At 44.9% G+C, this 13,966-nt stretch overlaps 1 protein-coding gene across 2 annotated transcripts in view; it reads right to left on the bottom strand.

Annotated features, from left to right (window-relative positions):
• Positions 1-1,310, bottom strand: part of LOC126353915 (histone H1-I-like) — a 38,145-nt gene extending 36,835 nt beyond the window's left edge. Inside the window, exon 1 of one of the 2 annotated variants that reach the window (XM_050003148.1) lies at positions 1,037-1,310. In XM_050003148.1, the coding sequence (XP_049859105.1) occupies positions 1,037-1,052 (16 nt within the window). In that variant the 5' untranslated portion in view covers positions 1,053-1,310. The remainder of the gene's footprint in view (positions 1-1,036) is intronic. The other variant, XM_050003147.1, reaches the window with a different exon arrangement.
• Positions 1,311-13,966: the final 12,656 nt, after the last annotated feature.

Raw genomic sequence — 13,966 nt, 5'->3', positions numbered from 1 at the left:
ACTCATTCTGAAGAAACCACGACGAAATATTTGACAACAGTATAATACCCCTTTTTGCGCCACGTCAGATTTCTTGGTAGATCTTAGAAAAATATCGACCTTAAGTGACAGACGCACGATAAATGAGCAATCAGTAAAATAATCCTAGACACTTAATAGCAACAGCTGCTCAAAATCAGTAGCCTAAAGGAAAGTAAATAGCATACGAAGCGGTGTGGTGCAAGCTAGCGCCCTATCCGATAACGTACGTAATCTGGATATAAGTGTTTACCTTTACCCTCCATCAGTAAACTGACTTACAGATACGGGACGTTTTCATAGAACCCGGTCCTCAGAGCAAGTCTGACCAATCTGTCAGATAAGGCGAAACAAAGGGCGCATTCTGACTACTATGCGGTAAAAGCTCACCATCTAAGTTGATATTTCCAAGACATTTTTTCCAAAGAACGAAGTTAACATTGACAGATCCACCACACGTATGCAATACACAGAAGCTGTCAGTACTGTAAAAGGAGCGAACACTGTCAATTATTACTCTAGTCCTTAAAATGACACTATTACGAACTAATAAAAGCTTCAATGATTATTGGAAGCATTTTTCCTTTCCATGCAACATCACGCGAGAGTTTTGTTCTTTAAACACACCTATAGCAGAATCACAAGCAGTTATACAAGTGCGTAAATAATCTACTGGTAGCTTCCAGCGAACAAGTCCACTACAGTCGTATGATCAGTCACCAGCAAACAAAATATTCCATAAAACTTTTCCAATTACGCTACCCCCTCATCATAACACCTTTTCCGCCTTTATCTGACAGTAAGTCAGATATACCACCTTGAAATGCAACTAGCTATACTGGCGGAAACTTCTGGCTATATAACAGGCAACAACATTTTATTGAAAATAACAGCTGCGGCTGTATTCGGACTGCTAACTCAAGCTTGAATCCACCCGACAAATAAGAAAATGCGGTAAAAGTATTCGTTCACAGAAAAGCTATCACACACAACATTCACTCAGCGAGCACGGTCTTACCCCAACTCTTCTCCATGTGTCCTTGTCAACAACGCTACACGGCGGACACTGAGTAACTTAGTCAACCTTCGAAGGGAGGTTCTGGCGTAGACTGCAGAGACCTCTCGTGTCAACAAAACTAACCTTTCCTTGATAGCGCAGTGATAACACCTCGGTATTTCTGTTTGGTCGTTGGTGCAAAGAAAATGTTGCCCGACATTTCTTTATTCATAAAGAAACGGATGTTTTCAAGACAGACATAAGCAACTCGGCCTTCCAAATCGGCTGAGTGACACATACTCCTACCGATCAGGTACGTTAGTATTTTCAATGCAGAGACCATCTTAGAGAAATAGAAAGATCGAATGCCATATCATTAGGAGAACATCTTTATGTATTGTCAGAACGGATGTAGGTAAATCGTAACAGCCATCAGAGCTTTTTCCACAGCGGCCGACAGTACTATCAGAAAAAGCTCCGTGTTGAATTTTGCACTTGAAATAAAAAAAAATGAATAGCACAACACACATATATGAACAAGTTTATAAATTTTTCTGTTTGTTTCTTCGTTGTGCCAGAGTTGCTGCACCATTCGTTTACAAGGGTTGTTTTGATTAAATTTATTTAATCGTCTACATCAATGTTATCCGCTTTATAATGGTCCCTATCATATATGACACAGATATGTCAGCGCTTCATCCAACTCACGAAACACTTCTGGAACTCGATCTTGGCGATAGCGTTTACCTCTCTCAGCAGAGCTTTTTCCGATCTTGATACCGAGCGAGGTGGCGCAGTGGTTAGCACACTGGACTCGCATTCGGAACGACGACGGTTCAGCCACGTCCGGCCATCCTGATATGGTTTTCCGTGGTTTCACTAAATCGCTTCAGGCAAATTCCGGGATGGTTCCCTTGAAAGAGCACGGTCGACTTCCTTCCACATCCTTCCCTAATCCAATGGGACCGATGACCTCGCTGTTTCGTCCCCTACCCCAACTCAACCAATTAATCAGTCTTGGGGATGCAGAATGCTTCTACTAGGCGAGTGATTCAGTTCCGACATCATATCCGTAAACCCCAAGTTTCATTACCTATTATGTCACTTTTTAGAAGTTCTATAAGGCCGTGTTTAGTGGCCTGGAAACCAAGAGGTTGCGGGACAGAATCCCGGCCAGATGTAGGGGAATTTACAGTTTGTCTTTAATCTCGCTTTCCCTCTCGACGATGTGAGGACTCCACGTTTAACTGTAGATCCCCTCTCCCTGTCTGGATAACTGGTGTGGATTAGGGACACGCAACTCACCGAAGTGCCGTCTTACTGAAAGGCTCACGCTCGACCACTGAGTCACACGTAATTATTATTATCAGTGTTTCTGCATCGTCGTTAGCTCGTACTTCGTCTAGAGACTCCTGAGAAACTAATATTTGCCGCTGTTTTTGAATTCCAAATTTCTGAAACAAAGTTTGCTATTGTACATTTTATACTAAAAACATCCGAAAAAAATTCATGGCGAGAGTCAATTGATGCACCAACATCATCAACAACTTCTCTTGTTGTGATTAGGTAATTATTCATAGATTTTGTTTCACTTTTACTGATGATGTGCTAAGGCGTACGAGGTGCTCTTAATGTCTTCACGGCCTTCAGAATGCATATACCAATCGTAAGCTCTTGTTTTACTCATAGCAAGCTCACGAAAAGCAATATTTAACAATTCTAAAACTGCTTCACTTTATTGCGTACTTACAGCAAAACTGAGTCCAAATTCTATGATCCATTTTATTACAGAATAATAATAATAATCACTGATATTGTGAAAACACATGTACCCTTTTTGACAGCGGGCTAAATACCAGATACAGCTAAAACCGTTTAGAAACTTCCTCAGACTTCTTTACCAACGACAATGAAGAACGCCCGCGGATCAGAGTAACACAACACGGCGAATTTCAAAGTTCCCGTTACTTTTTGCGAACACCAAGTTTGTGTCGAATACCAAGCTGAAGCTCTGTTCCAGATTTATCTGACGCGAAACTCGTAGGTAGGTCGTTATATCTTCTAAGATACGATTATTTTCCGTTAACTTGCCTCCACAGTCCTGCAGTATTTTAAAAGTATAACATTTTCCGCCGAAAATGTTGTCGTTTCTTCTAAGATATTTAAAGTACATGATGACTGCTATAAACTTAATGTATTGCACACTTGAGAACGTTACTACTTCCTTGCTGGCCTCGCCAAATGACAATGAAGCTCTGACTTCTGGCTAAGAGACATCCATTTCGACTCTACGTGCTCGGAAAAGCTTTGGAGCTGCTGGGTTTTTCCAGCAAGAGAGTAGACATACTTGTAGACAACATGCATTTACGCCTACATGTACACTGTTGTTGTTGTGGTCTTCAGTCCGAAGACTGGTTTGAAGCAGCTTTCTATGCTACTGCATTCTGTAGAAGCCTCTTCCTCTCCGAATAACTGCTGCAACCTACATCCTTCTTGATCTGCTTATTGTATTCATCTCTTATTCTCTCTTTACCGATTTTACCCCCAACCTTCCCTCCAACACTAAATTGGTGATCCCTTGATGCCTCAGAATGTTCCTGTCAACCGATTCCTTCTCTTCAGTTTGTGCTACAAATTTCTTGTTTTCTTAATTCTGTTCAGTAGCTCCACGTTAGTTACGTAATCTATCCATCTAATCTTCATCATTCTTCTTAGAATCACATTTCAAAAGCTTCTGTTCTCTTTTCGTCCAAACTATTTATCGTCCATGTTTCACTCGCATACACGGCTATACTCCAGACAAATGCCTTCGCAAAAGGCTTCCCAACACTGAAATCTACATTCTGTGTTAACAAATTTCTCTTCTTCAAAAATGCTTCTCTTCCCGTTGCTAGTCTGCATTTTATACCCCCTCTACTTCGGCCATCATCAGTCATTTTACGCCCCAAATAGTGTATCTAATCTACTACCTCCAGAGTCTTGTTTCCTAATTTAATTCCCTCAGCGTCATCTAATTTAATTCGAGTACATTCCATTATTCTTGTCAGACTTTTGTTAATGTTCATCTTGTATCCTCCTTTCAGGACACTGGCAATTCCATTCAACCGGATTTCAACTCCTTTGCTGTCCCTGACAAAATTACAATGTCATCGGTAAACCTCAAGTTTTCCTTTCTTCTCCCTGAACTTTAATTCCTACTCCAAATTTTTCTTTGGTTTCCTTTACTGTTTGATCAGTGTACAGATTGAATAACATTGTGGATAGGCCACAACTCTGTCTCACTCCCTTCGCAACTGTTGGTTGCCTTTCATGCCCTCGACACTTATAATTGCTGCCTGGCTTTCATACAATTCGAAAAGAGCCCTTTGATCCCTATATTTTGCAGCTGCCACGCTCAGAGTTGGAAAGAGAGTATTCCAATAACTATTCCGAAAAGCTTTCTCTAAGCCTACAAATGCTGTAAGCGTTGGTTTGCCTTTCATTAACCCATCTTGTAAGATAAAGCGTAGGGTCACTGTTGCCTTGCATATTCCTACATTTCTCTGGAATCCAAACTGATCTTCCCCGAGGTCAGCTTCTACCAGCTTTTTTAGTTCTTCTGTGAAGAATTCGTATTAATAATTTCCAGCCACGACTTATTAAACTGATAGTTCAGTAATTTTCACACATACCAGCAACTACTTTGTTTGGAATTGGAAATGCTACGTTCTTCTTGAAGTCTGAGAATATTTTGCCTGTCTCATGCATCTTGGACATCAGATGGAAGAATTTTGTTATGGCTGGCTCTCCAAGGATATCAGTAGCTATGACAGAATATCGTCTGTTCCAGGACGCTTGTTTCGACACACATATTCCAGTGCTATGTCAAAATCTTCTCGCAATTTCGTATCTCCCATCTTATCTTGATCTACACTATCTGATTGAAAGTACACCGACACCGCTTCGCAGTGCGGAATTGACCACTAGAAGACACGAGGGGAGGAGCCGGCAGTTTGAAAGGAGGCTGTGTGTCGTTAGTACAGAAGCAGTAACAGCAGAATGGGTTGGCCGGGAGAGTTCAGAGACTTTGAAAGTGGACTAGTCACTGGATGTCACCTGAGTAACAAATGCAAAACCTTCTCAACCCTTCCAGAGCTGACCAAGTCGACGGTAGGTGATGGGAATGTGAAGTGGACATGCGAAGGAACAACCAAAGCTAAACCAACACTACGCAGACTCATGAACTGGAGGACAGGGATCGTCGAGCACTGCGGACGGTGGTTGTACGAGGGTGGTTTGAAAAGTTCTCGGAATCACCACGAGAGGTCAGCTCTAGCACGACGAGTTGTTCACGTGATATTCTTTGAACTGCTGCTTGTAAACACGAGCCATGTCAGTGCCCTTGGAAGAGAACTGTGGCGGTGACGTGGCTCTGTTGTTCTCGCGTAGTGGTTTACGATGATGGAAAAATTCGAGATTCGAGCAGTGATTGAGTACTTAATAAAGAAAAATATGAAAGCAAAGGACATTCATGCCGATTTGCAGAATACACTGGGGGACTCTGCTCCTTCGTATTCAACTGTTACCTAGTGGACAAATGAATTTAAATTTGATCGGGAGAGCTTAGATGATGATCTGCGCAACAGTAGGCCAAGATTTCTCACTACTCCAGAAATCATAGCAAAAGTGCACAAAATGGTCATGGAGGAACGCCGACTGAAAGTGCGTGAAATTGATCACGCATACCACATGTCATCTGAAACGGTATATCACATTTTAACTGAAGAATTAGAAGTGAAAGAATTATCTGCAAGATTGGTGCTGCGACTCTTGATGCTGGAACAAAAACGCACGAGAATGGACATACCAGAGCAATGTTTGGCAAGATTTTTTGCTCCAGCTTGTGACCACAGATGAAACTAGGGTGCACTACTATACTGCAGACACAAAACAACAGTCAAAGCAGTCGAAACATGCTGATTCTCCGCCGCCAAAGAAAGCAAAGACAATTCCTTTGGCGGGAAAGGTCATGGTATCAGTATTGTGGGATGTGAAGGGGATTCTGTTTGTAGATCATCTCCCCAACGGGCAAACAATTACTGGAGAATACTATGCTAACATCCTGGACAAATTGCAACAAAAGATACACGAAATAAGGCAGATTTAGCAAGGAAGAAAGTCATTTTCCATCAAGACAATGTGCACCTACACACATATGTTGTCAGCATGGTATAATTACACGAATTGATGTGTGAATTGTTGCCACACCTGCCTTATTCACCTGATACGCTTTGTCAGACTTCCATCTCTTCCCAAAACTGAAAATTTCTCTTTATGGACGAATATTCAATTCAAAGGAAGAATTGGTAGCCGGAGTTGACAACTATTTTGCAGGCCTGGAGGAAACTCATTTCGATATGTGATCAAGGCACTGGAACATCGTTGGACCAAGTGCGCTAATATACAAGGAGACTACATTGAAAAATAAAAAAGTCTCAGTGATGTTAGTACTTTTTTGTATTCCATCCCGAGAACTTTTCAAACCACCATCGTAAACAATCGCATGGAATTGGCGGTAGGAAACACTCGTGTGCTCCAAAGTGCTACCAGCAGTCCAGTTAGCACAACGACTGTCCTTACAGAGTTGAAAAGATTGAAAAACACTGGAGTACAGTGGTCATGCAGCTCTTTGTAAGCCACCCATTATTGTAGTCAGTCTAAGCTACAGTGAGGTGGTGTAGAGAGTGACATGACTGGAAAGTGGACGAGTGGGGGACGAGTCATTTGGAGTGATCAGACACACTGTACTCTGTGGCAATCCAATGGAAAGGTGTGGGATTGGGGAATGTGTGGAGAACGTCGTCTGCCATCTTGCGAAATGCCAGCATTGAAGTACAGGGAAATGGTGTTACATTAAAGGGGTGTTTTTGGTGGTTATGAAATGCTAAACGCGGAAGGTAATGAACACGATTTACAGTACATCTACATCTACACTCCTGGAAAATGGAAATAAGAACACCGTGAATTCATTGTCCCAGGAAGGGGAAACTTTATTGACACATTCCTGGGGTCAGATACATCACATGATCACACTGACAGAACCACAGGCACATAGACACAGGCAACAGAGCATGCACAATGTCGGCACTAGTACAGTGTATATCCACCTTTCGCAGCAATGCAGGCTGCTATTCTCCCATGGAGACGATCGTAGAGATGCTGGATGTAGTCCTGTGGAACGGCTTGCCATGCCATTTCCACCTGGCGCCTCAGTTGGACCAGCGTTCGTGCTGGACGTGCAGACCGCGTGAGACGACGCTTCATCCAGTCCCAAACATGCTCAATTGGGGACAGATCCGGAGATCTTGCTGGCCAGGGTAGTTGACTTACACCTTCTAGAGCACGTTGGGTGGCACGGGATACATGCGGACGTGCATTGTCCTGTTGGAACAGCAAGTTCCCTTGCCGGTCTAGGAATGGTAGAACGATGGGTTCGATGACGGTTTGGATGTACCGTGCACTATTCAGTGTCCCCTAGACGATCACCAGAGGTGTACAGCCAGTGTAGGAGATCGCTCCCCACACCATGATGCCGGGTGTTGGCCCTGTGTGCCTCGGTCGTATGCAGTCCTGATTGTGGCGCTCACCTGCACGGCGCCAAACACGCATACGACCATCATTGGCACCAAGGCAGAAGCGACTCTCATCGCTGAAGACGACGCGTCCTCCATTCACGCCTGTCGCGACACCACTGGAGGCGGGCTGCACGATGTTGGGGCGTGAGCGGAAGACGGCCTAACGGTGTGCGGGACCGTAGCCCAGCTTCATGGAGACGGTTGCGAATGGTCCTCGCCGATACCCCAGGAGCAACAGTGTCCCTAATTTGCTGGGAAGTGGCGGTGCGGTCCCCTACGGCACTGCGTAGGATCCTACGGTCTTGGCGTGCATCCGTGCGTCGCTGCGGTCCGGTCCCAGGTCGACGGGCACGTGCACCTTCAGCCGACCACTGGCGACAACATCGATGTACTGTGGAGACCACACGCCCCACGTGTTGAGCAATTCGGCGGTACGTCCACCCGGCCTCCCGCATGCCCACTATGCGCCCTCGCTCAAAGTCCGTCAACTGCAGATACGGTTCACGTCCACGCTGTCGCGGCATGCCACCAGTGTTAAAGAGTGCGATGGAGCTCCGTATGCCACGGCAAACTGGCTGACACTGACGGCGGCGGTGCACAAATGCTGCGCAGCTAGCGCCATTCGACGGCCAACACCGCGGTTCCTGGTGTGTCCGCTGTGCCGTGCGTGTGATCATTGCTTGTACAGCCCTCTCGCAGTGTCCGGAGCAAGTATGGTGGGTCTGACACACCGGTGTCAATGTGTTCTTTTTTTCCATTTCCAGGGGTGTACATTTATATTCCGCAAGACACCCAACGGTGTATGGCGGAGGGCACTTTACATGCCACTGTCATTACCTCCCTTTCCTGTTCCAGTCGCGTATGGTTCGCGGGAAGAACGACTGTCTGAAAGCCTCCGTGCGCGCTCGAATCTCTCTAATTTTACATTCATGATCTCCTCGGGAGGTATAAGTAGGGGGAAGCAATATATTAGGCACCTCATCCAGAAACGCACCCTCTCGAAACCTGGCGAGCAAGCTACACCGCGATGCAGAGCGCCTCTCTTGCAGAGTCTGCCACTTGAGTTTGTTAAACATCTCCGTAACGCTATCACGGTTTCCAAATAACCCTGTGACGAAACGCATACTGTAGAGGATCAGTTCGGAGACGATACTTATTTCTGTCAGCACCATGATGTACCCTGTCATGTGATTTCCCTAAATCGCTTCAAGAAAATGCCAGGATCGTTCCTTTCAAAGGTCATGGCCTATTTCCTACCCCCTACTACCCTCATCCGGTGGGACCGATGACCTCGCTGTTTGCTCCCCTCCCTCAAATTAACCAACCACCCTGTCATAAAGCGGCATCTGTGAGGCAATGATTTTCGGGCAGTAAGATTGCCGGAAAAGGACTCGCCTGCCCAGAGTCCCGACCTGAACTGAACGGAACACCTTTTGTATTTAGAACATGAACTTCAATGCGGATACCAGCATCCAACATGGCTACCTCTCTGGTTTCGACCCTTAAAGACTGTTTTCCCATTCCTACGTTGACTTTAGACAGTCACTGAAAGTGTCCCCAACAGAGCTCTTTATCATGAAGCTTACGCAAGATATACGATGGCAGCAGGAGAAATGTTACATAACTGTGCCCTGAATAACGATTTTCTAAAGTAATGCAAAAGGGTTTCATGAGAACACAAGCGATAATACAAACATTTATTGCTAGACAAAAGCCCACACAGTGCAGGGCTTTGTAAACAAATGCTCTGTTTCATTTGTCCACCACTCATGATATGCGGCGTTCTGCATTGCTCGTATTCCATCATATGGATTGCATTACACAATGGAGCGATATTTCTAGCCTGCCGGAGTGGACGAGCGGTTCTAGGCGCGAGAGTCAGGAACCGCGCCACCACTACGGTCGCAGGTTCGAATCCTGCCTCGGGCATGGATGTGTGTGATGTCCTTAGGTTAGTTAAGCTGAAGTAGTTCTAACTTCTAGGGGACTGATGACCTTAGAAGTTAAGTCCCATAGTGTTCAGAGCCATTTGAACCATTTTTCGATATTTCTAGTGCGGACGTCGCAGGCTGTCACACTACCTCGGAAGAGGACTCTATTCCAATTAGGACGTTATCTCTCAATCAGCAGTAAATTAAGTAATAAAGCCACAGTATATCATTCACTTCCTCATAAACGTAGAATGCAGATACGTTCAACAGCAATCTTTACATGCAAAATGTAAATGGATGACATGTATCAGCAGATTATCTTTACATTTTATGTCTTGAAGAAAGCTTTTTGTTTTTATTTCTACATAGAAACCCAATTTGATAGAATGATTGTAAATCGCGAATCCAACAGTTACACAAGTACTGGATTGTGAATGTTGAAAAGGTACGAAAGCAATATCTGGTGGGCCCCAAGCAAGTATGACGGGACTTCCCACCTTTCTCAGTATACATAGACGATTAGCATACTTGAAGAGCAGCCCGCTCAGTTTCTTCGTTGTTGAGACTATTATTCAGCGGAAAACATCGTTATTGTATGGCCGCAGGGGAATGCAGAACGACTTGAATGACATTCACACTAGGTGTACTGAATGACAGTTCTCTTTAGAGCAGGAGAACTGCAGTATGATTCCAATAACGGAGAGAAATAAGCCAGCAGTATCCGTTTACGAATGATTTTGGTTTTTTTCCCTCGGGAATAATTATGGCTGTAGTTTCCCCTTGCTTTCAGCCATTCGCAGTACCAGAACAGCAAGGCTATTTTGGTTATTGTTACAAGGCCAGATCACTCAATCATCCAGACTGTTGCCCCTGCAACTACTGAAAAGGCTCCTGCCTCTCTTCAGGAACCACACGTTTGTCTGGCGTCTCAACAGATACCCCTCCGTTGTGGTTGCACCTATGGTACGGCTATCTGTATCGTTCAGGCACACAAGCCTTCCCACCATCGCCAAGGTCCGTGGTTCAGGGAGGGGGGTTGGGCGTTTACGAAATCATTAATAAATTCTGGGGCTTTATCACATGGTTTAAATACAAGGAGCGGACAGAAATATGGAAGGTCCACAAAGACAGTACATTACCATTCCTAATACGGCGAAGAAAAACTTGGCATTCAAGGCAATGGATAAATACGTCCTGTATGGTTTTTAAGGGAAATTCATACCATTATGCCCGTTAAATAGTGGTAAGTTCAAGCCGCGACCATGAACGAGAACAGCGATTATGCACCCTTCTCTCCAAAGTAGACCACAAAGCATCAATAACATTTAGACATAGTGACTGTGGTGGACAGTGGAAGAAGCAACAAAACCAGTCCCGGACGGTGCAAAGTACATCGATTTAAACAAGCGAATAAAAATGCTCTTAACGCTTTTTTAAGAGGCAGTCTCCACGCCTTCCGATCTGATCACGTATGAGTACAAAAGATGTGAAATGATTGCAAAGAGATAGTATCGACGGCAATTGAGAGATATATACCACATAAATTAAAAAGAGATGGTACTGATCCCCCATGCTACAAAAACTGATCAGATCGTTGTTGCAGAAGCAACGAAAAAAGAACGCCAAATTTAAAGGAACGCAAAATCCCCAAGACTGGCAAAGTTTTGCAGAAGTTCGCAACATCGTGCGTACTTCCATGCGAGATGCTTTTAATAATTTCCACAACGAAACTATGTCTCAGAATCTGTCAGAAAACCCAAAGAGATTCTGGTCATACATAAAGCACACGCGTGGCTAGATGCAATTAATGGCTTCACTGCGCAATAACAAGGATGAAGTCACTGATGACAGTGCCACTAAAGCAGAATTATTAAACACGGTTTTTCGAAACTCCTTCACCGAATAAGACGAAATAAATATTCCTGAATTCCAATCAAGAATAACTGCCAATATGACAAACAGAAGTAGATATCCTCGGTGAAGCAAAGCAGCTTAAAACCACTTAATAAAGGCAAGGCATCTGGTCCAGACTGTATACCCGTCAGGTTCCTCTCAGAAGAAGTGCAGATGATAAAGGGGCATTCATTGGACAAATATATTATACTAGAACTGACATGTGATTACATTTTCACGAAATTTGGGTGCATACATCCTGAGAAATCAGTACCCAGAACAACCACCTCTGGCCGTAATAACGGCCTTGATACGGCTGAGCATTGAGCCAAACAAAGCTTGGATGGCGTGTACAGGTACAGCGGCCCATGCAGCTTCAACACGATACCACAGTTCATCAAGAGGAGTGACTGGCGTATTGTGACGAGTCAGTTGCTCGGCCACCATTGACCAGACGTTTTCAGTTGGTGAGAGATCTGGAGAATGTGTTAGCCAGGGCAGCAGTTGAACATTTTCTGTATCCAAAAATGCCCGTACAGGACCTGAAACATGCGGTCGTGCATTATCCTGCTAAAATGTAGAGTTTCACAGGGATCGAATGAAAGGTAGAGCCACGGGTCGTAACACATCTGAAATGTAACTTCCACTGTTCAAAGTACCGTCAATGCGAACAAGAGGTGACCGAGACGTGTAACCAATGGCACCCCATACCATCACGCTGGGGACGCCAGTAGGGCGATGACGAATATACGCTTCCAATGTGCGTTCACCGCGATGTCGCCAAACACGGACGCGATCATCATGATGCTGTAAACAGAACCTGGATTCATCCGAAAAAATGTTTTGCCATTCGTGCACCCATGTTCGTCGTTGAGTACACCATCGCAGGCGCTCCTGCCTGTGATGCAGCGTCAAGGGTAACCGCAGCCATGGTCTCCGAGCTGCTAGTCCATGCTGCTGCAAACGTCGTCGAACTGTTCGTGCTGATGGTTGTTGTGTTGCAAACGTCCCCATCTGTTGACTCAGGGATCGAGTCGTGGCTGCACGATCCTCTACAGCCATGCAGATAAGATGCCTGTCATCTCGACGCTAGTGATACGAGGCCGTTGGGATCCAGCACTGCGTTCCGTATTACCCTCCTGAACCCACAGATTCCATATTCTGCTGACAGTCATTGGATCTCGAGCAACGCGAGCAGCAATGTCGCGATAGGCTACAATCCAACCATCAAGGTAGGAAACGTGTTGGTACGCAATTCTCCTCTTTACACGAGGCATCACAACAATGTTTCACCAGGCAATGCCGGCCAACTGCTGCTTGTGTACGAGAAATCGGTTGGAAACTTTTCTCATGTCAGCACGTTGTAGGTGTCTCCACCGGTGCCAACCTTGTGTGAATGCTCTGAAAAGCTAATAATTTGCATATCACAGCATCTTCTTCCTGTCGGTTAAATATCGCGTCTGTAGGACGTTATCTTCGTGGTGTAGCAATTTTAATGGTCAGTAGTGTACTAAAGAGACTGCTTACACCACACTTGTCCGCCCTATTCTAGAGTACTGCTGTGCGGTATGGTATCCGCATCACGTGGGACCGACGGATGACATCGAAAAAGTTCAAAGAAGGGCACTTCGTTTTGCATTATCGCGAAATAGGCTAGATAGTTCCACAGGCACGATACCTGAATTAGAGTGGCAATAATTAAAACAAAGGCGTTTTTTGTTGCGACGGGATATGCTCAAGAAATTTCAATGATCAGTTTTCTCCTCCGATTGCGAAAACATTCTGTTGGCACCCACCTACATACGGAGAAATGATCATCATGATAAAATAAGAGAAATCAGGGCCAGCACAGAAAAAATTAAGTGGTCGTTTCTCCCGCGCGCCGTTCGAGACTGGAACGGTAGACAAACAGCTTGAAGGTGGTTCGTTAAACCCTCTGCCAGGCACTATATTCTGTATATCAGAGTAATCGCGTAGATGTAGATGTAGATGGCGGATGTGGATACGAGATGTATGACCAGGACCCTGTCGTCTTGGAACATAGGATTACGTTTGGGGAACAAACATAGTGCCATGGGATGTACCTCATGAGCCATTTCGTTGACAGTAATGCGACCTTGCAGAATACCCATGGGGCCCATGGAATACCACGATTTAACTGCCCAAATAATCACCGAACCCACGTCACAGTTCGCTCCTGTGACGTAAAACACGGCCAGAAATTGGAAACAGTGTACAACAAGACTCATCCGATCAAATGACTTTCTGCCATGCTCTGCAGTCCAGGTTCTATGGCTTCGACAACACGTTTTCCTATCACAGACATTTGAATCATTGATGAGTGATTTTGGGGTTCCAGCTCGACGTGCAATTTTGCCAGCTTATGGAGCTCCCTTCGTGTTGTTTTAGTGCTGACAGGGTTGGCGAGTGCGAAATTCTGTTCTGCAATGACTTTTGCAGCTGTCGTCCTCTTATTTATCGTTACTATCCTCATCAATGATCGTCTGTGACAA

Source organism: Schistocerca gregaria, chromosome 3 (assembly GCF_023897955.1).
Source record: "Schistocerca gregaria isolate iqSchGreg1 chromosome 3, iqSchGreg1.2, whole genome shotgun sequence".
NCBI lineage: Eukaryota > Metazoa > Arthropoda > Insecta > Orthoptera > Acrididae > Schistocerca > Schistocerca gregaria.
This window is presented reverse-complemented; position numbering and strand designations above follow the sequence as displayed.